Here is a 25,534-nt window from a genome sequence, read left to right on the forward strand (position 1 = left end):
AGTCCCTATCTTGCAGGCTATTGTGAGGATGAAGTGGGTTACTGTCTCGAAGGGGTTCAGGTCAGTGCCTGGGTTACCACTTCCAGCCCAGGGGTCCCTAACTGGGGGCCCACCTGGGCCCCTCCCCCTTCCCTTCCTGAGGTGAAGTGCAAACCCTTGAGGACAGACGCCACCTCCATGAGGAAGAGGGAGCAGCTTTCACACAGGTCTATGAATTGAAAGTGTTAGTCCCCAAACATTCTTTTACAGGCACCAAAAGAATAACCTGTCCAAGGCCACACAAGCTGCAAGTGGCCCGGGTGCCCAGCCGAGTGGAATGCATGGACATTTTCCACGCTTTGTGACAGCGGGGCAACTATGTCTCCAGCTGTAGGTTCAAGCAATGGAATCAGTGACATTTCTGAAGAGCATCACAGATTCACAGGACAAAGACTACCAAACGCAGGCAGGAAGGAGCCTTGGAGGCCATGTGAGCTGGCGCCCCCACCCCAGGCTCCCAAGATCACTGATAAGGGAACAGCTGCATTAGGGCAGAAACCCATGCTTCCTGCCCAGAGCCACTGGCACATCCACTCAACTAAGTCACTGAAGACACAGTGTCATCGAAAAATCCAAAACAGAGTATCTTTTTCTTTAAAATAAAAATTTTTTAAAAAGAAGTATAAAACATTCAAGCAAACAAACAGAAAAACTATGGAAGTTAGTTTCTCCCAGAAGGTCCAGGGTTAGGGTGAGGGCTAGAACCAGAGAGCAGAGGCAAGAACCATGGCATCTGGGCTCTGTGTTGAGCAACAGAATCAAATATTTGTTTCCTCCTCCACAATATAACCATTAACTTGTTGACACAACGATACTTATTCCGTTCATGTAAAGGTCACCGTATTGGAGGAGACATGGGTGTTTCAGGTGAGCGTGTGCCAGCCTATCACTGCTAACATATCTTCCCGCCGTGACGCGCCAGCCCCGCAGAAGGTCACCCCATCTTTTTGAGACTCTCTGCTGGCAGAGCAGGTGCGGAGAGACTGGGACACTCTCCCAGGACCCCACATGCAGGGCCAGGAGTCCAACCCCGGTCCCAGTGACCCTAAAACTGGTGTGCCCCCAAACCTACAAGTCATCGCTCCCCAAAAGTGCGCAGAGTGTCCTCTATAGATTTCTTCCGTGCATTTATTAAACTATAAACAACAACCGCCAAGCACACTTACAAGCTCACAGGCATACAGACGGGTCAGAGAACTGTGGGGCTCAAATATCCCAGAACTCGTTAACTTGAGAGGCCCCCCGGGCGTGCTCCCTGTCTACCAAACCTGCTCTCCATGGAGCCCTTCACGGGCCAAGGACTTCATGCCCCTCGCCCTTCCCTCCAGGCCAACAAAGTGTCCTTGTGGCGCTTCTCAACGCACTGTGCGCGAGTCGACATCAACCATGACACCTTTAGAAACCGACCCGTGGGTGCTGGTGTAAACCGTCAGGGTCCCAGCAACCCACAGGCCCTCGAGGGGCTGTGGGGGCCCTGACTGCAGGGAGAGGCGGGAGGGCTCCCAGGGAAAGTGGGAGGCATGAGGCAAGCCCAAGCTCCAACCCTGCAGCACGCTTGGGGAGAGATGCTGCCCTGGAGCCCGGCTGAGTCAGCCACCTTCGGGGGAGGGAGGAGGGGACAGGCAGAGGGTGGGGGTGGCCTGAGGCGGAACCCCCCACCCCCACCCTGGACATAGCCCGCGACTATCAGCCTCACTATCAGAGCCAGGAACGATAAGCCAGTTAGCTGCCGGTTCCCATCCTCCTTGGCTGGCTGACACCGGACCCCCAATAGTCCCCAGACTCAAATGACGAATGCCCACAGAAGCAGGGACTGAAACCACTTTGCAGAGATAGGAGAGGGCTCACCAACCGCCCACTGGGCCTCGAAGCCCCTGGGTCACCACGCAGCCGGAGGTCAACCTCTCCCACCTGTGGGGACACCCACATAAATGCTCGAGGCTCGAACGAAGAGGGAGAACTGGAGGCGGAAGCAGGGGCTTAAGCAGAAGGCAGGCTAAGTGGGAGCTCAAGAATCACCAATGAAACAAAGCTGGACGCGGGCCTGGCTCAGGTCTGGCAGCTGGGAACGCCTGGGCCGGGAAAAGTGACATCTGTAAGGGTCACTTGGGAAGAAGTGGCCACAGGCTGAGACAGGACAAGACGGACACCGGCCCTTGACTGCGGCAGTGCTGCGGCAGAGACAGGCCTGAGCCATCCCTGACAGGGCACCAAGGGCTGCAGCCCCAAGGCCCAGGCACCAACCAGAGGCGCCCCAGGCTCACCATGGGGGGTGGGGGGTGGGGGGAGGGGTTGGAAGCAGCCCCTGCAGGCCACAGTCAGAGGCACCTGAGCAGGGCGGGAGCTCAGGGAAAACCTAAGTCAGACCCCCACACCCGAGGAACAGGCAGTAGGGTCCTGGTCAGCTGGCCAGGGGTTCAGCCGAGCATGGAGAAAGGGAGCGAGGCAGCAAGGCAACAGCAGGCACACGCCCACGGGGCAGTCGCGGAAGCTCCGAAACACAGCCACAGCTGCAGGATCCCTGCAGCCTCAAAACAGCACCTTTCAGGGAACTCGCGGCAGGTCTCTGGGCAGCACTCAGTACGAGCACCGCACCTGAGTCCGAGACACCAATGGGCGGGTACTCACCACAGCGATCACAGGGATGAGGACGCCCAGGTTCCCCGCGCTGCTGGAGGCCTGGAGGAGAACAGAACTGAGTCACTGATGAGCCCACGCTTCTTTCATTGAAAAGGAAAAAAAAAAAAGACCTAACACAGTGTCATGAAAACTGAAATTCCTTAATCTACATGAAACAATGAAAAAGATATACAGAGAAACATGTATAAAGATGCATAATCTTAACAGCAAAAGAGGGAAACAATTTGAATGTCAAACAGGAAAAGGATTACATAAACCGTGACAACTCTGCACAAATATCACAAGCTGTTACAGAGACAGCACTCTGAAAAGCACTGTCACCTTAAAAAGTGCCCAGATCAAACGTTAAATGTAAGAAAGTATGTTCTCACACAGTGCCAACTATGTAAAATAAATAGATTTGCATAAAACACCTAGGAGAAAGTCTGTCAAAAGGTTAACGACCATTGTATCTGAGGAGAGAAATTTTTACTCTACTCTTTATAGGTTTCTGTATCTTTTCTATAATGAATACACATTCTTTCCAAATCTGGGGAAACTTGGGGGTTACTTAAAAATAACTAAGTAAAAAGTCAGCCACCTGGCCAGATACATGAGGAGCAGCCCGGCTTGGGAAGCCCAGCTGCTCAGTTGACCATGAGGGCATCGACTGCCCACCGCAGCAGGGCTGCTCCATCTTCAGGGATGAACAGGGTTGAGACAGCTTGCCGAGGCCCTGTTGGCCGCGCAGGGGTGGGGACAGAGTCCTAAGCTGGTGTCCCCCCAGCTCTTGATTTCTGTCCTCAGCTCCTGGTGGTCAGTGTGTTGGCCAGTTCCCACCCCACCCCACCCCCCACTGCTGCCCCACAGACACCTGGCCTGTCACTGCAGTGGCGGGTGGGTGCATGGACAAGCTCAGCTCGGCACCCAAGGAGCCCCTACCCCAGCCGAGGAATGAAGCAGGACACCTGAGTGTTGAGCCCGGGAGATGCAGTGAGAGTGGTGGGGACGGGGGTGGGGGGAGCTGGGCCCTGGAGCCCTCAACAGGGTACAGCCTCGGCCTCCTTGGGCTCCAGGTGCCTCCCCAACACCCTCGAGCCCCCGTCTCTTGTGCACGGGGAGCTGGGCCCCACTCAGGAGACAAGAGGAACAGTGGCCCAGCCTGCTGTGGCGGGGAGCAAGGCAGGGCTGAGCGGGGCAAAGGGTCTCAGGCCCTGTTTGCACCAGCCCCTTCCTCCTAGGTAAGACTTTCACTCAAGGCTGCTGCTCACTCGCTTCCACCTCAGAGAGGCCTTGAGACCACCCGATGCCCGTTTTGTTCCCATGCCTGTCCCGCTAAGCCTGCAGGGGCAGCCCCTTGTCTGTCTGTTCACTCCCACCAGCACCCCGGGAAGGAACCAGTCCCCCGTTCCTGACGTCACCAGGTAAAGGGAGAAAGCACGGGTTTCAAGGCGGTGCCCGGGGCTGAGCCCTACCTTCAGGGCGGGCCCCTTCTCGCTGGCCCTCTCACTGGCCCGCTTGCCCTCCAGCCCCAGCTGCACAAACAGCTCCAGCAGGTTCATGAGCAGCTCGTCCACCAGGTGCTCGTCCTGGATGTTGGCCGCGATGTTGGCCAGGGCATTGATCACAGCCAGCGAGCAGTGCCTGTGGGAGAGAAGTGGCGCGGCCACAGTGTGGGCCCGCAGTACAGTGAACGAAGACCCTCAAGGCGAGGGACATGCCACCAGAGGATACCAGCCCTGAAGGAAAGTCAGCTGCTGCGAAGAGACCCCAACCTCCCCCGAGACAAGTTGGGGGCCCAGGGGCTGTTCAGCTTCCAGGAGCCTGCGCGTTGGGGCGTGTTGACGGTCTCGGGACACTTCCTCCAAGTGCCAGGGCAGCCATGCAGCTGAGAACAGGCATGTCACTCCCCAGCACTTCCAGGGGACCCACTTCCCCTCCAGTTACAGTCTCCCTTCATCACCACCACCCCGGAAACTCTGACGACACTTCCTCCTCCACCTGGGGCTGAGGTTAGGGTCAGCTCACATCAGACACTCAGGAAGTGCTCAGTGGTCCCGACGACCTGCCCCGACCCCGTCACCCCATGTAAACCCTGAATAGGAAGCTGACACTGCACACCAGCGGGGCGGCTGGGCTCTGAGTGCCGGGTCAGCTGGATGCTGCCGCAGCCGGGCTGTGCCAAGTAGCTCAGGTCTTTAAGGCCCAGTTTCTTCCTGAGTAAACAAGGATAATAATTCCCTCCTCGCAGGGCGTGGGGGAATCAAACAGTCCCTGTGAAGCACGTAGCACATTGTCTGCCCCCGAAATCACAGAGCAATGGCAGCCGGGACAAAAGGCACCCCTTCCCAGACAAATCTCTGGCGGGGGGAACGGATGGCAGTGGATGCCTCCTCCGGCGGGAGACCAGTCACTGTGGGTGGCACTGTCAGAAAGTGCTTTAGGAAGGAAATGTGGCAGAAGATGAGGAACTGGTAAGTCCCGTACATGGCACGGGCCGAGCAGCGAGGCAGAGGCGGGGTCAGAGGTCAGAAGGAAAGACAGGGAGGGGAGGGGCGAGGAGGTGCAGGAGCCGCTCTGGGAGCAAGATGCGAGGGGAAGAGGTTTTGGTCTGTGTGTCGGTGTCACTGCGGAGACCAGAACGGACAGACAGGAGAGGGAGGTGAGCTGGCGGCCCCCCAAGGCCACTCCTGTGTTCCAGTGGCCGGGGCTCCCGTGGGAGCGGCAGTGAGAAGGCAGAGAAGCAGCCATTGTGCTGAGAGCTGTCACATGCATACACACGGCCTCATACACCCACACAGCTGGTGAGGAAGTTAAGGCACAGAGAAGGTGAGCATGTCCTGAGGTCACACAGCCGCACTCCCACCCCCTCCCCTGGGTGGAGTGGCCAGGAGGGGAGAGGAGAACCTCCACCCTGCCCACCACCCTCCTGACTTCATCTGACCAAGTCCATGAGATCCTCCAAACACAGGAGGATACGTCTCATCCTTGGGGCATCCCTGGGGAGGGCGAGGACTCTTGCAAACATCATACACCCAAGGCTGTCAACGTCTCCTCCCTTGCCCTCTGAATCCACCCTGAGGCGAGCATCTGAGACACAGGTATGCAGCATCGACCAGCAGAAACACTGGAAAATTACCTAATGTGCGGCCTAGGGCTGGCCAGACAGATTGCGGTGCTGCCACCTGATGGACACCATGCTGACATCTAAGGTGACGACGGGCAGGAAGGCCGGTGCTGCTCTGTGAGAACACGGTCACCCGGGGGCGCTGTGCCCACTGGGTGAGGAGCTCAGAGATGCTAGCTCGGGGGCGGCCCTGTGCGGGTCATTCCCGCCTGGGTACATGTATTTCTAACATGTAGTGCTTTTGTAAGAAGAGATGTTTATTTAAGAGACAAGTCCCCACATCTCACATTTTCAAAGGATCGAGAGCAACAACGAGGTTGGGAAGACTTACCTGTAGCCATGGTCCTTGTAATCTTTGGTGGCAGAGTACACAACAGAGCTGGCCTTCACGCTGATCTGCTGGAAGAGATTCCACACCTCCTGGTAAATGTATTGCTGGAAAAGAGTGAGGGACACGTGACCACATCTCCTCTGGGAGCACCCTCCATGGACACCCAGAGGGGACACACTGGGGACCAGGGACAGTGGGGCCTGAAATAGCATCAAGGCCAGCCCTTCCTAAAGGTTTATGCAAACCTCAACTTAAACACCTAGAGTGGAATAGGTTCCACTTCCATTCTATTCTATTAACATCGGCAAGAAAATAGTTTAAACCTCTTTCTCCGGCACTCTTGGAACCATTACACTATTCTCCTTTCCTTGGAAAAAAATCTCACCATTCGGTGTTAAGAAAGTTGTGAGCGGGCTTCCCTGGTGGCGCAGTGGTTGAGAGTCCACCTGTCGATGCAGGGGACACGGGTTCGTGCCCTGGTCTGGGAAGATCCCACATGCCGCCGAGCGGCTGGGCCCGTGAGCCATGGCCGCTGAGCCTGCGCGTCCGGAGCCTGTGCTCCGCGACGGGAGAGGCCACAACAGTGAGAGGCCCGCGTACCGCAAAAAAAAAAAAAAAAAAACAAAGTTGGGAGCATTTAACTCTTCCGCAGGGTAAGTTTAATCTGTATTTTTACATTCCTGGGAATCAAGGAGATTCCCAAAGCTTGCCCAGGGAGAGTGGGTTCCTGGCCGTGCTTACGTTTCCGGTGATGACCAGGCAGCCAAGCTGGTCGATGATGAGCACGTCAAGGGGGGAGGGGGGCTGGCAGAACTTCTGCTGTAGGATCTGCAGGATCGGCTCCATGACTTTTGGGGTGTCCCTCAGGGCCACTGCGATGTGGCCCAAGGCTCGGATGGTGTGGTCCGGAATCAGGTGAGCATCCCTACAGGAGGGAAGGACAGACATGCCCTGGGAATGGTGCTCCAGCACGCAGCAGGGAAAAGAAGCCGGAAGCCAGGACCTGGACCCCAGGGTCATCAGTCTCTCAGAGGAAGCGTCCATCTGAAAGTGACAGCCTGGGATCTGCAATCACCAGCACCAGGCGGGAAGACAGAGGTCTTTTCCCCCAGTGTCCAGGGTGGACATTCCAAGGTGGGCTTCAGCAGACATCGTGGGACAGACTCAATGCCTGACGCCATTCTGTGCCAGAAAGCGGCACAGACGCGTGAATGCCAGCAGCCCCATGAGCCTGCACAGGACCATCTGCCCCCGCCCCCACCTCCTGGGACAGGACAGGACGTACTTGTCACTCTCCTGGGAGATATAGAGCCGGTTGGAGAGGCTGGCCAGGAAGGCCTCCACGATCACTGCATCCACAGTCAAGCCAGCCTTCAGGCACCTGAGCAAGGAGGAGGCCAAGCAGAATGAGGCATCAGAATAACCAGATGAGCATTTTGTGTTTGATTTTGGTTGAGTTTTTCCTGTCTGGGGTCTGCAAGGTTTAAAGACCCGCTCTGAATACTCTTTCCCCAGAAATCTGAATGATCATTACACAGAATGAATTCAAAGAACAGCTGTAGATTTCACCCTTTGACAAGTATCTCAGTTGAAAATAGTAACTTCATTATCTTGCCCAGAACAGTCTCCTCCAGGGTGTCATACTCATGCCAATTCCAATTTAAGATTCCGTTTCTCAACAGAAGTCACAATAGCTGATTCGAAAGACAGATGGTCCCACGGTGGCTGAGGGAATGTTAAAATTACATATAGAGGTTTTAATAGTATGGAGAAATGCTTATGCTCTAGAGAAGGGGAAATCTAACAGCCCTGAGGAGCATGAAATCTTACAAGCATCTCTCGCTCCCCACACATTTGGCTCCCAGGCCACAAAGTCAGAGAAGACAGTCTGACAGAGTAGTTGGGCTCCAGCCCGATGGCCCCGAGAGCGAGGCGCCAAGACTCAGACAAGGAGAGGTACGACTCCTTCAAATCAGAATGTATCTGGTCCCCAAGTGTGGACAGCAAGAGTTCACACAGATGGAGGTGGTGCTGAAGGGACACTCGGGCACATAAAACCTCTCATTTATACCAAAAATCGCACGGAAAACAAGATGAAACAGGACCACATGTCATCACTCTGGATGATGGGCTAAGGGATAATTCTTTTCTGTCTACTTTTCTATAAATCACAGGTTTTCTCTGTTTTTTATTACGTTTATGATCAGGAAAAGAAAGGCAGGAAATTTTTGTTTTTTCTTTAACATGTAGCAATCTCCCTTTTCGGATCCAGCGCAGGTTTAGAAGCTTCCCTGAACAATAACGTCTCTGGCTCTGCCTGACACACCGCCCCTATCCCCCTCACCCCACGAGGCCACCCACCTGCAGACGTTGTCGATGGCAATGTCCCGCAGCTGCTCGTACATGGACGGCTGGCTCTTCTTCCCCGACGCCACGTTCAGGGTCGACTCGGAATGCTCATTGGTTACGCTGATTTTTATATCATTGCCGGCAACTGGAAGTAAAAATTCAAATATCTATCTGGTTATGCCTGTCACTTTCCATATCTGTGTTTGAAATTCAAAACCAAAATCAAATGTAATCATCTTTAGCTACAAAAGCAATCACTTTACAAAGACTTCACCAAGCATTTCAGAATCCGAAGTGTCAGAGAACAGAAAGGATGAAACAAAAGTTTAAATCAAGGAAGCACACTTAAGTTACAAAGCAATGAATACATAAAACAGCAACGTCTTAAGAAATGATTCAGAAGTCCTGGCCCCTAAGAGCTCAGCCCCAGCAGAAAGGCAAGGGCATGGCCTGAGGGCATCCAGCTAATGCACAGGAAGGCGGGAAGGGTGGGCAAGCGTGAGAGCAGGGCCCTCAGAGTCTCTCCACCTGAAGGGAGAGGACAAAACGTCCACCTTGGTGGGACTGGGGGCAGCATGGTGATACCACTTCAGCGCCTGAGTGCGCAGCAGGGTACTTAATTAACATCGGTCACCAGACGTGCTCTGGGCCTGTGGCAGTGGAGGGGACAGAGCTCCAGGCCCGGCGTTGAGACATGGGACGCACACTGCAGGATGCCCCAGAGAGGGCAGGTGCCAAAAAGAGCAGGCCTGGAGCGGGGCCTGGGGCAGTGGCAGCGGGAGGGAGGCCTGGCACCCCAGGGGGTTGTGCAGGGGAAGATTTGGGAGGAAAAGGTGGAGGAGCAGCCCAGGGATGGCGGCCTCTCGGCCAGTTACCTGTGTGGTACTGACTGTGGCACTTGTACAGCTTCACCAGCACGGGGGACGGGACCACCAGGAAGTCCCGCAGGGATGGCGTCACCGAGTGCACCACTACCGGGAACCTCTCGCACAGGCGGCCCAGGCCCTGCAACGCACAGCAGGCCATCAGGGGCTGCGGGGGAGGTGCCCACCCCTTCAGACACCAAGTCAATCAGACTTCTAAGGGCCACCCAGCCATGGGGCACAAAGACAGAAAGGGGGTGGTCGGGACTCTCTCCACCCAAAGGCGAGATTCACTGTTAAAGTGCGTCCATCTCTTTTGGAAGAAACTTAGGGGAGAAAAGGCACCAAGCATTACTTTTACACAACGGCAGACATGAAGTCAGTGGGGTTGGGACAAGGTCAGAGTCTCCGCACAGCAGGCTGGCGTCCGAGGCCTTGGGAACGCCCGGCAGATGCAGGGCAGCCTCCACAATGCAGGACTTGGCTGTGCCTGGACCCCACTCGCAGAAAGCCTGCTGGCCGTCAGCAGCGGCCTCCCAGCACTGAACTTGTCCACAGCAGACTCTAGTTCAAGTTCCTAGAGGCAGCAGCTCAGACCTCGCTGCTGGTGCCTGCCACAGCCTGGCCACAGCAAGAAGGCCCTGCTGGGGCTTCCCTGGTGGCGCGGTGGTTGGGAGTCCGCCTGCCGATGCAGGGGACACGGGTTCGTGCCTCGGTCCGGGAGGATCCCATGTGCTGCAGAGCGGCTGGGCCCGTGAGCCATGGCCGCTGAGACTGCGCATCTGGAGCCTGTGCTCCGCAACGGGAGAGGCCGCAACAGTGGGAGGCCCGCATACCGCAAAAAAAAAAAAAAAAAAGAAGGCCCTGCTGACGGGTGTCAGCACCGCGCTCCCAACCACCCCCACCAGGGCCCATGAGACTGACCTGAAGACAGCAGATGAGCAAGGGCAGGTGAGCAATGATGACCTTGCTGGATGTCTTGGACTGCAGCTTCTCAGACAGCTTGATGCACAGATTCTCTGCACCTAAGTTCAGAACAGAGGAGGGTACGGACCTTTAGCAAAGGCCAATGGTCACAAAGACTCCTTCACCAGTCAAAATAGAACGTGACTAAACCCCGGGCTCACTAACTCTGAGAAGCGGCTCCACCACAAAGTGTCAGAGGCGCGCGTCCCTACTCCTTTCCTGCTGCTATGACGACACCATCCTGCAGGGTGGGCTATCCCTCTGCTGCCAGCCCCCACCCTGTCCCGTGTCCTGAGCGTGGCTCCCCCCGAGCCCCCACCTTCCTGGACCAGCACAATCTTCCGCCCTGAGATCCCTCCTCTCCTCGTAAGCGGAGGACTCGCCAGGCGGTGGCACGGGGAACCCACCCTGCTCGTCCTTCACAGCCCACACCATGAGGTCCACACAGGCGGCACTGGCCTGGCAGCGCAGCTTCAGGGGGCTCAGCTCGCTGTGGGTCCGGTCCACGTCGTGCAGGATCTTCTGGAGCTCCCCCTGGCTGGTGTTGAACTGCTCCAGCACGAAGTCATGGACCTCCTTCACAAAGGAGGTGGGCAGGTCTGCAGGAGAGAGAGTGGGCACAGATTCAGGCTGTGAGCAGCCGTGGTCTTTCCCTTGCGACAGACTCCCAGGGAGAGGGCGCTGCTGCTGGCTACCATGCTTCCAGGAAGGCCGGCTGGGGCGAGCCGGAACGGGCTCGCGTGCCAGCCCTGCACACATGCTACCAGACACTCGGAATGGTCACCTTCCAGCGAAATGCGAGCCATGCTTTGTTTTAAGCTGTCAATACACTCAAACCTGAACACGAGACACAACCTGGGGAGTGCCATCACCAGAACTGGTCCTAACAAAAAGTACTCCTGTGATACTTTCTAAAAAGGGCGTCAGTTATCAGATGTGGGAAAGCTGGATGCAGCACGAGGACCGCCCCCTGCACAGGAAGGCACCCAGTCTGCAGCCTCTCCCAGCTCTCGTCCTCAGGCCTGGACAGTGCAGGAGACCCGAGAGACGGCACAGGCACAGGGCAGACTGGCCAAGAAAGCCAGCAGCAGACTGGCTAGGGGAGGCCGCAGGCTCCGGGGTCAGGCCGAGCAGCCAGCACCTGCCGCTTTTCGGGAACCTAGCCCTCATGGTGGCCCCAAAAAGGCTCAGGCCCCAGCAGCGCTTGGAATCAGATCAGGAAAACAGCTAAGGAGATTATGGGACACCCACAGGACACCATGTGGTCATCAAAGCTTTTGTTTATGAAGCACATTCAGCAACTTAAGGGAAGAGCCTAGGAAAACTGTGTTTAAAACACACAAGAGGTCTTCCCTGGTGGCGCAGTGGTTGGGAGTCTGCCTGCTGATGTAGGGGACATGGGTTTGTGCCCCAGTACAGGAAGATCCCACATGACGCGGAGCGGCTGGGCCCATGAGCCATGGCCGCTGGGCTTGCGCGTCCGGAGCCTGTGCTCCGCAACGGCAGAGGCCACAGCAGTGAGAGGCCCGTGTACCGCAAAAAAAAACAAACAAACAAAAAAAACAAAACAAAAAACACACAAGAGAGCCTGGAAGGAACTGCTAACTCCATATGTGAGCTCCGCTACTGACAAATTATTCTGAGTTGTAAGATCACGACTGCCTCGTTTTCTCATTTTTTAATGTTTTGAAACATGTAAGGCAGACACATTAGACTGTATGCCTGACCAGGGGATCAGGATGACCCCACATGTCCGTGTCAGACATCAGCCGAGAAGACACACCCACCAAAGAGGCTGCGCTGCTGGCAGCACCGGGGGCAGAACGACAGGTGCATGTCCCTCATCGCCTGCTTCTCCCGGGAACATGTCCACGTTCCTTGCAGATGCTGTGAAGCGGCCCTGGCATAAGGGCAGGACCCCACCCTCACCTTTCATGTAGTACAGAGTGTCCCGTAGCATCTTGAATGTGGCCACATAGAGGGGGTCGCTGAACGCGCTGTAGTAGAGGTCGGCGCTGGGGTTGGCCTGTGGGTAGAGGCATGGGACGCGTAACTGACACCGCCGGTCACTGCGGTGACTCCCTCCTCCCTCCTACACTCACACTGCCCAGAGACACCTGTGGGGAGCAGCCCCAGGCTCCTGGAGGATGGACCACCTCCTCTCACTGAGGGCTCACCCTCTCCGGGCATCTTTGAACAAGGAGAGTGGAGGTGCAGGAGCCACAGGGCCACAAGACCACATTGCACCCTGTCCCCCTCAGTGATAGACATGACAGCTGGGGCATCTTCGGATTCAGCCTACGTTTCGTAACTAAAATTCACTTTAAATTTTCTTTAGAAATCTCATCTAAAGTGTGATGCTAGTTTTCTTCTGGGGAAAAAAATTCATCCGAGGTCTAGTGAGTTGAATAAGATGCTGTTAATTATTCTGCACACTCAAGTCTAGTGCAATGGAAAGGCACGATTTAGAAAAGTTCTGACACAGGTAAGCGCGGGGAAGGCGGAAGTGGAGGCAAATCCACAGCGGTAAGGGGCCTGCGGGGCGAGGCTGGTGGAGGCCGTGTCCCATGGGCATCGGTGCCATCAGAGGGCGCTGCGCGAATGGCCCTACAGGCACAGTTTTCATGACTCCCTGCAGGGCAGATGTGACACTGGCTGAGGTTAAGGTGACCAGGGGTCCCAACCCAGAGCCAGGAGGGAGGAACCCGGGCGGTGCAGCCCAGCCCCAGGGCCCCAGAGCTGTGTGATGAAGGCTCTGATAGCCTCTGTCTCCCCGGCTCAGAGCGGGTGTGCCATGGGTTCAAGGAGAGGGAGTCACATCTAGCACATAATAAGCACAGTCACTGCCCGTGAAGGTGGATGAGGAGGAGGATTATCCTGCAGTGACTCGGGTTTGAGCTTTTTTTCAGCCACAAAACCATTTCTTCAAATGGACATTTACACTAAAGTCCAAAATATGAAACAAAATATGAGAAACTGCTCTGTTCCACGAGGAGAAGGGCCCCAGAGCCCCATGTTCCTGGCAGTCCTCTCCCCTCAGGACCCAAGCCAGCTCTTCACCACGGACGGCACTCGGGCCCAACACGTCGCTGCTGTGCCTGCCAGCCCAGCTCCGACCCTGGCCTCCTGGTCTGCCCAGGGTCACACGACCCCACACCGACAAAGGACACCAGGACACCTCTGAGAGCAAGCACAGTGAGAGCTCAGGCCCATGAGCAGGAGGGCTGCGGACCAGCTGGCAAGTGACTGGCCACACACCTAATGCCCGCAGACAGCGGGGTGGAGCGCATGCAGGGCAGGAGCTGAGACCTGCAGCACAGGGAGGTCCCTGCTGGTTCCCTTCCCGCTTCATAACTGAGCCCGGTGGTGCCAGGTGCTGCATGTCTTATAATCGGATGATAGAAAGAACACCAGGCTTAACAAGGAATCTGAGCCCAGCACGCAGCCACAGCAGTCATCAGCCTGGAAATCGGTGATCTCTCTGGACCCTGACAAAAGGGGGCTGACTCAAATGTTCCCAGGGACTTTGAGGCCTCCCAGCAGCGACATTTAATGATTTTATAAATAAAGCTGTGGGCCTTGGTTCCAAACATGCTAAGGACAGAAGATGCCTGAGTACACACCCCTCACACTCACAAGCCAGGGCCTGCAGTGCCTGGACTGATGAGGGGTGTGTACCGAGCCTTGGCAGTGGCTCTGCAGGCACCGTGGGGGCAAGGACCACAATGGAGCAGAGTCGGGGCCCAGGCCGCAATCCAGCTCCCATGCTGACCATGGGACACGGGCACCAGTTAGTCCTCCCCGAACCTCTGCTTTCACCTGTGAAGTAGAGACCCTGACCACTGCTCAGGGGCCAGGACGGGGCACCGGTAGGGGACACATCTAAAGGAGCCAGGCACAGGGCAAGCTCTTGGGCGGCAGGTGTGCTGTCGTCACTGGAACGTATGCTCAAGTCTCGGAGAGCCTCTCACTCACTCCAGTGGCCCCACCCCACCCACTGCAAACCCTCACCACTCCCCCCACACAGGTGTGCCCGGCAGGTGATCTCGACGTGATGCCCTCAGAGGGATGTACCTCCATCACACTGGCTACGACTGTGTCCAGGGACTTGAGAACAGGCTCCTCAACAATCTTCTTCACCTGCAAGGGAAACGAGACCTCGTGAGCACCTGGCACACACAGGGGGAGACAGGAGTGCCAGCTCATTCCACTGAAGAACAAATCGTGCTGATGTATGAAACCACATCACAAGCTCATGGTGAAAAATGGATGGAAGTAAGAGGCCAACAATGAGCACATCACTGGAGCACCAAGGCTCCAATACACACACAAAATGTCCCTAATCCTGCCATCACCTAGAACTTCTTTCTTACCATAGATGGGAATGAAATAAAAACAGAAAAGGAACCAACTCCCTCAAATCTGGGGACATGAGGTTTCCATTTCCTGGAAGCGAGAGCGCTGAGACTCCAGGCAAGACTGACTTCCCCCCCCCCGAGGCCCCTCCCAGACATGGTAGACCCCCGTCACAGCCGGTCCCCAGGCGCCAACAACGCCCCCTCCCCGGGCCAGGGCGCTGGCTCTTCCGGGCGCTGCAGCACACACTGCGAATTCCTCACAGGTGCACTGGCCACCCCCACCCCGGTCCCACTCTGTACCAGTGCTCAGGACAGGAAGAACTGTTCTGCCGACCGAGAACCGCCTGAGAAAACTGCCACCACATTACAGTGCTTTAAGGTTATTTTTAAAACATATGGATAATGATAAACGACATGCCAGGAGAAGAAACTTAAAAATGGTTTAGAAGAAAACCTAACCTTGAAAGTTAAAATATACTGAAAAACAAATTCCCCTGAATGACCCAAGACATCCAGCCTTCAACTGGAATCTCTTGACATGACCCTAAAGAGCTGCTGTCTCGTCGGGACACCGACAGCATGGCCAGCTGGGGGGGTCTCAGGACAGCCGGCTACTGAGCAGCTCACCCTGGCTCCACCCTGCCCACCGACACTGGGCTATCTTCTTGTTTCTCCACCCATAGCCACCACCTCTGGGCCATTTCTGTTCACACTCCTCACAGGCAAGCGCCAGGCCCCCGGCCCCCGCCTCACCCTGACCTTCTTCTTCTCTCTCATTCGTTCCAAAGCAGAAAGCCCTGTCTTTGGAGTCTGTCCTGGCCCACCCAAACCCACCATGCAGAACCCCGGTACAAGCATGGCAACTTCAGGGGTGGGTCACAGGCCCAGCCACTGCAGGACTCAGACAATGGCAACTCTGATGCGACTGCAAAGGTCACACAAAGGCCCCCAGACAGGAAACATTAGCTTTGTATTAATCCAAACAGAGCAGCCCCTGAGTTGGGTCAAGTGCAAGAACAAGTGGGCTTGGGGTCGGACCACTGCCTGAGCCTGGGCCCTGCCCTTAGCCCTTAAGGTACTTGACACCAACTTCCTCACCTCTAACAAGGGGACGTGTGGCCGCGCCCCACGTGGCGGCTGCAGAGACAAATGAGAACGTGCCGCACAGCAACTCCGAGGATGTGACCCTCCTTCCCTCTTTAATCTGAAAACTGTGACTACCAAGCTGTGCTGTGAAATGTAGGCTGACACAACTAGTAATTCCACTGGTTGATATACCCGTGGTCCATCTATCCATCAAGGCTATGCTTACCAGGTTTACGAGTTCCCGGAGCATCTCCAGGGGAATACTGAACTCCTTGTAAGTGATGCCATTGAAAAGAGGAGAAACGGAGAAGCTGGAGCTGATGGTGGAGAAGTAGTAGTCGGGCTCCAGGGCACTCCCATCAGGCAAGTAAGAGGCTGATGGGGCAAAACCAGAAAGTCAGTCGCGGGAGCATGAGACCCAGATACTCCCTCAAGAACCAACAACGGTATCGATTTTGCTTTTGTTTATACTAAAATTCCATGTTTTAATTAAGAAGTAAAGGCTGATATGATTCAGCAATCCCACTCCTGGGCATATATCCAGAGGAAATTCTAATACAAAAAGATACATGCACCCCAACGTTCATAGCAGCACTATTCACAATAGCCAGGACATGGAAACAACCTAAATGTCCATTGACAGATGAATGGATAAAGAAGATGTGGGGGCTTCCCGGGTGGCGCAGTGGTTGAGAGTCCGCCTGCCGATGCAGGGGACACGGGTTCGTGCCCCGGTCCGGAAAGATCCCACATGCCGCAGAGTGGCTAGGCCCGTGAGCCATGGCTGCTGAGCCTGCACGTCCGGAGCCTGTGCTCCGCAACAGTAGAGGCCACAACAGTGAGAGGCCCGCGTACCACAAAAAAAAAAAAAAAAAAAAAAGATGTGGTATGTATACATACAATGGAATACTACTCAGCCATAAAAAAGAATGAAAATAAAATGCCATTTGCAGCAACATGGATGGACCTAGAGATCATCATACTAAGTTACTAAGTAAGTCAGAGAAAGACAAATATCGTTACGATACCACTTATATGTGGAATCTAAAAAAAAATGACACAAATGAACTTATTCACAAAACAGAAACAGACTCACAGACAGAAAACAAGCTTACAGTTACTAAAGGGGAAAGGGGGTGGGGGAGGGATAAATTAGGAATTTGGGAGTAGCAGATATAAATTACTCTATATAAAATAGGTAAACAACAAGGTCCTACTGAATAACACAGGGAACTACAGTCAATATCCTGTAATAAACCATAATGGAAAAGAATCTGAAGAATATAATATATATGTATAACTGAATCACTGTGCTATGTATCAGAAACTAATACAACATTATAAATCAACTATATTTCAATTAAAAAAAGAAGTAAAAGCTGGACTGCAAATCCTTGGGGAGGGTTGCCTCTCACTGGGGTGTTTCAGGTCAAAGCTTAGGTAGAATGATGTCCTAATATTTTCCACCCAGACATGTGAGAACAACAACAAAAAAAGAATTACACCTTTCTACAGGTTAAGAGCCATGACAGCAGGAGGCAGCTTACAACAGAGGTGGGGCAACAATACTGAGAGGAGCTGAGACGCTGGAAGCCAACACGGTGAAGCCACAGAGGGGGCTGGACAGGGCAGGGGCGGTGAGGCCAGATTAAAGGGAGCAGGTGGGAAGAAGGTGGGAAGGGAGTGTGTGTGTGCGCATGAAATGTGTGTGAAAACTACATAAAACATGTATATATACAGTGTGCACGAACACACATGCTCCATGTATTTTCCTTATATATGCACCCGTGTGACCAGCTTATCTCACTCAGCATCACATCCAGGTTCATCCACGTTGTCACAAATGGCAGGACCTCCTTTCCTAAGGCTGAATAATATTCCTGGAGGGCATTATGCTGAGTGAAGTAAGCCAGTTACAGAAAGAAAAAAACTGCACAATCTCACTTATATGTGGAATCTAAAAAACTCAAAGACATGGGAGCAGAGAGTGCGGTGACCAGGGGCGGGAGGTGGGGAAATGGGGAGATGACGGTTATGCGGGCTGAGTCCAGAGAGCTAATTACACCGTGCTGGATGCTAGGAATGCGCTGAGAGAGGAAGTGCTCTAACCACACACGCACACACACAATGGTGACTATGTGAGGAGGTGTATAGTTAATGGCTTGACTGCAGTAACCACCTTACCACATTTATGTATATCAAACCATCATGTCGTTCACCTTAAGGACATACCAGTTTATTGTAAAAAATAATGATAGTCATAAAAGAAGGCAAGAAGTCTGTGTCCCGGACACACACCACGACATGCAGATGACGTCCTGCGTGGCTGACCCAGCGCGTGTGGACACAAAAGGAGGCAAAAGGCAGAGCTGCAGGGACCACAGGTGTAAGATTTGGGATTTATGCAGGGGTGTCACTGACAATGGAACGGACGGCGCCATGAGGCGTGGAGATCTTGTTTCCCCACTTCCTCCCCACAATCTGCATCTTACTTCCCTCGAGGAGAAGGTGAAGGCTATTGTAACAAGTGTCTGACACTGCACAGAGCTGTCACACGAATCAAATTCAGTAAATTACCTGAAAGTCCTTTGTGAACAGCAAAGCTCTACAGAAAGTATTACTCATTAAACATAAGGTATTACACGCAGTCTCATTACTGTTCTTTAATATTATCCACGCGCTTAATGACCTTAAACAACAAGAAACAAAAGAAGGACCCACCGCTAGTATTTCCACCTGAAAAGCAGTGCTTTCACAGGTTAATGTACTAAGATTCAGATGGCAGGCATTTGGGGTCCTGTATATTATTGTCTGCACTTTTTTCTATGTTTGAAATATTTTTAGATTCAAGTTTAAGAAGTTTAATCAAAAACAGAAAATAAATACTTTCTAAAAGCTTGACACTCAAGATGCACAACAGCAGTGTCTGTGTTAGCATCCTCACAGCACAGGAAGGCCCTGTGGACCTCGCCCCTGGGGGCTCGGTCAGCAGAAAGACGAAGCCCACCTTCGAAGTAGTGAAAGGTGGATCCTCCAGGGGAGCTGGGAGGGGGCACCCCTCGTTCAGGGCTGACCTGAAACACACAACCACAGGCACAGATAAGAAAGGCCAGTCAGACCTCAGTCAGATCCGTCTCAGACAAGGCTCCCTCTGCTGGCCAGAGCCCTGGTTCAGCCCCACCTCCTTGCTGAAGCTACAGGTTCTCTACTGTAATTCTAAATTCTTGTGTCTAGCCATATATTCTACACCTGATGACTGAGCCAGATTATTCTCAGTGTTTTGTGTCCCTGTCTTTCTCCATGAGTGAATTACATATTCTCTATAGGCACCAACTGTCTTGCACTCAGAAAAGAGCTGATGCCCAAACACTTCACCTCCCAGGAGATGACTCATTTATAAATCTTAAAAAGGACAAGGCAACCTTTGTACTAAAGAGAACTCTAATGAGAATCTTTCACGTTCCCCAAGTTCCCTCAAACTACACGCGAGTGGGCACCTAACAAGCCCCCGTCCCCTATCCGTCTGGGCGCACGGCCCCACCTGTGAGATGCTGGACACACTGCTGGCCTTCCTCTTCAGGGTGCCCTCCTGACACACTGCCAGCAGGTTGCTGGGGAGGATGGAGCGAAAGTCGTTGAAGGACCGCCTCCGCACACCTTCCAGCTCCTCAGGGACGTGGAGGGAATGAGGAGGGACTCTGGGGAAGAGCCTGGACAGGAGAGACTCTTCCGTGTTGCTGTAACGCCCAAATGCGCGGGAGATTCCTATGAGGCATGGGACCGCGTACTTGCAGAGGTATTCTGGAAGGCAGAGGGAAGCCGTGGCTGCACCACCCGGGTACCTGGGACCACCCATCTCAGGGCCCCCCACCAGCAAGTCCAAGGGCCAGAACTAGCCATGGCAACAGGGCCAAGCCCAGGCGCTGACCGGCGGTATTTTCCATCCATCCTCAACCACGGCTGCAGACACGGCCCATGGGTGGGAGGTCTTAACCACACGCAGCACCTCCAAATCAGTCCCTCAGCCACGTCACCTGAGCAGTCTCCCTCACGGGACTTAATCAGTGCATTTAGTCCTTCTGGGAGCAGATTGGTAGCCTCACACCAGAGGAAAAATGACCTTCAGACATGTTACAGGTGAAGAAGCTGAGCCCCAGAGGTGGAAGTGGCCCAGCATTCAGGCAGCAGAGCTGTGCTCACGACGCCACGCGGGCTCTCAGCTAACATGCAGCAAAGGTCACGTCCACCAGATACACTGGTTGCAAAGAACAGAAAGTCTGAAGACTGGGAAAAGCAAGGGGAAGGATAATCACAAACAATAAAAAGAAAAACATACCTTTCTCTTGAACCTCCAAGGCCTGGCACATTCCCAAAAGGACATGCAAAACCTGCAAAAGCGCCTCTAAAATCTGGAATAGCCAAGGAAACATACAAACTTATAAACAAAATCAGATAAATATCACAAAATTAATTCAGAACTAGAGGGAGCTTTAGACATTCTCTTGTCCAACCTCATACCTGATCCATAACCCCCTGCATGGAAGCTCTGCCGAGGGGTCAGGCAACAGACCTTCTGCAGACAGAACCCTCCCTCTCTGGCTGGTCCACAGGCCTCCTAACTCTGGAAACAGGTGACAGGCCCCCAATCTCTCTTCACAGCTCAACACCCCTGTTTTTTTCCATCCGTTCCTTATGATTCAAGTCCTTGCTGATGGCCTGCCTGACTTCACTATAGCTCAGTGTGTAAGAAACCATCTCCAACTGAAGTGTTCAGACAAAACACACTACTATTCCAGCGATGCTGGGGATCTCCCCGAGTAATCACCAGACTCAGCACGGACCCCAGACGTCTGTGGATGTGACACTGGCTTTCCAGCAGCCCTTCACACTGCTGGCTCCATGAACTCACAGAGAAAGGAAATCCTTAAGTGTCTCTCATACATGCTGACTCCAGCTGTGCCCCTCCACCCGCAGGGCTGGTATTTTTTTGCCCGTCACTGAGCCCCAGAAAAGCTCAGGGCATAAGCTTCAGTTCACCGCGAGGGTCCTCGATTCCCAGCTTGGCATCCGAATCGTCTACAGACGAGACTGACTTGCTTTCAGGATTTTCATCCCCGGTCCTGGCTGGTCCTAGCTGTTCAGCTTCCACCACAGGGGGCAGGCGACCAGACTCCTGCCCGGTGCCCCTGGGGTGGTCCTCAGGTGGCTCTGCAAACCCTGCCCTCGGCTACACTGCTGACCCAGGATGTCAGGAGAGGCGTGGTTCAGGCCCTGATGAAGAGCACCCAGACCGAGTCCCTCTCACTTCCCCCACTTCCAGTCTTGGGGAATCCAGGCAGAAAAATGAAGTTGGTCTGAGGTGACTTGTTCATCACCAAACTGCTCACGTTTTGCTAGTGTCAAATGATGCGGAACAGTGAGGACCTGGAAAGCAATGTTTCATCCATTTCACGTATTCAAGTTATGCCACCATCTTCTGTGGTGACCTATTTCAATAGGTGTTACTGATAGAAAAGCCCTGTTAGCTTTTTAAATAATATGTGATTCTAACGTATCTAGTTACCTCTTTAGCCAACCCACAAGTAAATAAAGAACCTAAACTAAGAACGAAGGGTGGAGACCAACATAATGGCAGAAATAGGGACACAATTTACAGTGTGATAGTAAGGAAAGACATTTTAAAAATTAAAAAAGATACGGGGGGCTTCCCTGGTGGTGCAGTGGTTGAGAGCTCGCCTGCCAATGCAGGGGACACGGGTTCGTGCCCCATTCTGGGAAGATCTGACATGCTGTGGAGTGGCTGGGTCCGTGAGCCATGGTCGCTGGGCCTGCACGTCCGGAGCCTGTGCTCCACAACGGGAGAGGCCATAACAGTGAGAGGCCCGCGTACCGCAAAAAAAAAAAAAAAAAAAAAGAGTAAAAGATACAGGGGGCTTCCCTGGTGGCACAGTGGTTAAGAATCCGCCTGCCAAAGCAGGGGACACGGGTTTGAGCCCTGGTCCGGGAAGATCCCACATGCTGTGGAGCAACTAGGCCCGTGTGCCACAACTACTAAGTCCACGCTCTAGAGTCCACGAGCCACAACTACTGAGCCCGCGTGCTGCAACTACTGAAGCCCGTGCGCCTAGAGCCCGTGCTCCAAAACAGGAGAAGCCACCACAATGAAAAGCCTGCGCACCACAATGAAGAGTAGCCCCCTCTCGCTGCAACTAGAGAAAGCCCTCTCGCAGTGATGAAGACCCAATGCAGCCATAAATAAATAAATAAATAAATAAAAGGAGAGAAATATGAAATACATTTAAGTAACATTTCCAACAAAATAAACTAAAACTAAAAAAACTGGAGCACTTGAAGGAACAGCTCCAGCTTTCCAGCAAATCTTCTCCTATGAATGTCAGTCCCCAGCATGGAGGCAGGAGGATGCGTGACCTTTTGCTGCCCACCTCACAGGGCAATTGGGAAAGCTGAACGAGATAAGACTCAGGAGGTCAGTGGAAGACTAAGCACTGCAAGCAGGATTTAACATTTCTCATGTGTGTTACTAACAGTATGAAATAAATCAACATAAACAATCCAATCAACTTTTTTTTTTTCTGTCCTATCATCACTTTGGGACTCTTGGATCTTACAGCAACAGACACTGAGTCACCACACACTTACCTCAGCCCTGAGGGAAGGGTCCCTATAAGCCACGTCAGACAGCAAAGTGACCAAGCAGAAGCTGAAGCTCTCGGCCACCGGGAGGGTGCCTGGAGAAAGAAAGACAGGAATCGGATCATCACACCGACCGGCCACCCCATCTGGCTGTTCCCTCTCACACGGCTGCCAAGGACCTGCTTACAGTGGAGGCCGCCCTCGTCAGGATGAGCCTCCAGAGAACAGATATGGGCCCAACTTGTTCGCTGAGAAACACCCCTGCCTTCCTTGTAATAAAATGTTTTGGTTCAAGAAATTGAAATGTTTGCTGAGCCAATTTATAGTCTGAGATTACAGAGCCTCTCAACATGACAGATTCCATGTTTTATTCCCGACCTAAATAAAATTGGGAAATCAATCTTGGTAAGACTATGGGAGATGTTTCATGGAGGCTAACTGTCCAATACCAATTACTATCACTTTCAACTGAATTAATGGTTTTTCTCCTTTTTTCTTCTGACAGGTGGAGAAAGTCCTCAGAAGAGCACCCAGAGATGTGCTCTGCTCCTCGGAGGTTTCTAAGCCCTTCCCTGACCGAGCCTGCCAGTCCAGAGATTCTCAGGAGCAGGGCCTCAAGGTCAAGAAGGGAGCACTACACCCAAAAGACCACAAGTGAAGCACCACTTCTGTCAAGTGCACTTTGGGAAGGTTAGACCTGCTGCCGAGGAGGTCCGATCACTATTAAACATTTAACCAATTTTGAACGTTGAGCACTGACTCAAAGACACACACACACACACAGGAGACGACTGCTGCGTGTCTACTTCCGCACATGTGATTCTGAGACGCAGCTCTAGGTCCTTCTTAAGCTTGAGTGTGGCCGGAACCACCGGGAGGGCTTGTTGAAACGCAGTCTGCCTGACTCCTGGGCCCAGAGTTCCTAACTCAGCAGCTCCAATGTGGGGTCTGAGAATCTCCCTTCTGACAAGTTCCCAGGGTTGTTGATGCTGCTGGTCCAGTGATGGCCCTTTAAGAACTACTGCTATGGGGTTTATCAAAGCATAAGTGATATTGCCTTAATAGAAACTAGGAGACTGAAATATTACCCAATAATTGGAAATTTATATATCTCTAACAATGTTTATTTTTTTAAAAAAAATTTATCTATTATTTATTTATTTATTTTTGGCTGCGTTGGGTCTTCATTGCTGTGTGCAGGCTTTCTCTACTCGCGGTGAGCGGGGGCTACTCTTTGTTGTGGTGCGTGGGCTTCTCACTGTGGTGGCTTCTCTTGTTGCGAAGCATGGGCTCTAGGCATGCAGGCTTCAGTAATTGTGGCTCACGGGCTCTAGAGCGCAGGCTCAGTAGCTGTGGTGCACGGGCCCAGTTGCTCCGCAACATGTGGGATCTTCCCAGACCAGGGCTTGAACCTGTGTCCCCTGCATTAGCAGGCAGATATTTCACCACTGCGCCACCAGGTAAGTCCCTAACAGTGTTTAAATAATGCTAAAAAATTCATTCGAATGAGTCCAAGTATACAGAAGTGATATTTGTTTTGAAATAAAATAAAATAGGATCAACACTTTCTAGTATTCTACTTCTCCCCAAATTAGATAACAATGGTAGAAACAGATGTTTCACTTTTCAGCAATGCTCTATTTAATTTGTAGTCTTTCCAATTCCAGGACACCTGCATAATTTGGGGTCTGTCAGCTTTAGGTACAGTAAGTCACCAGAAATGCTGAAAACCCAAAGGGCAAGAGGAACACGAGCAGGCACAAGCAGATGTTCATGAGGACAGCACAGTCTCCAGCAGACTGAGCCCACCTGACAAATTCAGGGCATGCCACCAACAGAAAGGACAAGGGCCTTCTTTGCAGGCACCAACCCCCCGTGGGGTTGGTGCCTTGGACCTCAGAGAGAGAGATTACAAGGAAACTTCAGTCTCATGGGTCATGAACTCTGAAATGTTGGAGATCTTCCAAGCTGATTTTGGAGTCGGGAAATCCGTTTACAAGATCATGAGTGCTATAAGCGTTTAGCACAATGCCTGGCATGTAGGGGACCTATGTAAATACTTTGGGAGGGACGGGAGGAAGAAGGCAAGGAGGGAGGAAGGAAGGGGAGGGCAGTGGAGGGGAAGAGAGAAAAGATTATCTAACTTTCTCTTTGACCTTAAAGAGAGATCAGTATCAAATACAAGTTAAAAAGGAATACACATGAATTTATTCCATTTGCAAAGATGCAAAGTTCAGTGGAAATTTAGCAACACCGACAAAGCGATAAAACTACTGACAGTGGACATGGTGGTTGAGTCCCAAGCTCCCATCTTAGCCCTCCTTAATGGGCAGCCACCAGGCCATCTGGAGAACTGACCTTATTGCAGGGTAAGCCTCTCCATCTGAGGCAACAGACCAGCTCAGGGACAGCAGGGGACCCAGGGCAGCCAATGGGACATGAGCAAAGGTTCCTGAGGGTCCCCGTGGTCCTGCTCAGCTCTGCTCATCCCGCCCAGGGCTCTGGGTAACGTGAGAAAGCGCCAGTGCTGCAGGCACAGGAGTGGAACCAGCTAGAAGCATCCTAGCTGCCACGTTAGTGTGATTAAACATTCAATCCTCACAGACGGGGAACACACAGATGCTTCCTTGCATTCAGGGAAACTTTAAGCAAAACTACCTCTGCCTTTCCGAGCTGTGCTTTCTTCTACCCAATACACTTTCGGAAGACCTTTAAGAAGTCGAAGAAGGTAAGGAACCACAGAATCTTTGTGCTAAAAAAAAAAAAAAAAAAAAAAAATTACATTTAATTAAGTACACGACTGATAGCTTTTTAGCACAGACTGAGCCCAAAACAAAGCACATCCACATCCTGATCATCTCAGAGAAGGGCGTTTGCACAGTGTCGCACCCTTCCTGCTGCACATGGTGGGCAGCGTCCCTCCGGCCAACAGGAAGGCCAACACCTGCCCTCTGCTGCTCAGTGTCCAACCTGGCTCTGGCCTCCAGAAGAAGACACGTGTGCACACACTCAGAACTGCCTCCTGCCAGGTGTTTAAAGTCCCCAAACCCAAACCTCAGGACCACATCCTCCAGACTGGAGAGCAGCTTACAAACTTGGTGATGCTTCTTTCTGTTGTTCATGGCCTTTGTGCTCTTCCCTT

At 52.9% G+C, this 25,534-nt stretch overlaps 1 protein-coding gene across 2 annotated transcripts in view; it reads right to left on the reverse strand.

Moving 5' to 3' along the window:
* PI4KA (phosphatidylinositol 4-kinase alpha) overlaps positions 1-25,534 on the reverse strand; it is a 95,092-nt gene that overhangs the window by 43,997 nt on the left and 25,561 nt on the right. For both annotated transcript variants that reach the window (XR_014295791.1, XM_082641532.1), the window contains exons 3-19: positions 25,051-25,144; positions 22,399-22,487; positions 20,075-20,147; positions 19,280-19,539; positions 18,746-18,812; positions 15,965-16,113; positions 14,369-14,434; positions 12,224-12,320; positions 10,702-10,893; positions 10,253-10,353; positions 9,341-9,470; positions 8,478-8,610; positions 7,402-7,497; positions 6,858-7,041; positions 6,117-6,220; positions 4,134-4,302; positions 2,668-2,718 (exon numbers count right to left, since the gene is read on the reverse strand). Coding sequence is in view for 1 of the 2 variants with exons in the window: in XM_082641532.1 (XP_082497658.1) it covers positions 2,668-2,718; positions 4,134-4,302; positions 6,117-6,220; positions 6,858-7,041; positions 7,402-7,497; positions 8,478-8,610; positions 9,341-9,470; positions 10,253-10,353; positions 10,702-10,893; positions 12,224-12,320; positions 14,369-14,434; positions 15,965-16,113; positions 18,746-18,812; positions 19,280-19,539; positions 20,075-20,147; positions 22,399-22,487; positions 25,051-25,144 (2,055 nt within the window). In the remaining variant the exon portion in view is untranslated. The remainder of the gene's footprint in view (positions 1-2,667; positions 2,719-4,133; positions 4,303-6,116; positions 6,221-6,857; positions 7,042-7,401; positions 7,498-8,477; positions 8,611-9,340; positions 9,471-10,252; positions 10,354-10,701; positions 10,894-12,223; positions 12,321-14,368; positions 14,435-15,964; positions 16,114-18,745; positions 18,813-19,279; positions 19,540-20,074; positions 20,148-22,398; positions 22,488-25,050; positions 25,145-25,534) is intronic.

The sequence above is a fragment of the Mesoplodon mirus genome, assembly GCF_964341445.2.
Source record: "Mesoplodon mirus genome assembly, chromosome: 13".
In the NCBI taxonomy this organism is placed as follows: Eukaryota; Metazoa; Chordata; class Mammalia; order Artiodactyla; family Ziphiidae; genus Mesoplodon; species Mesoplodon mirus.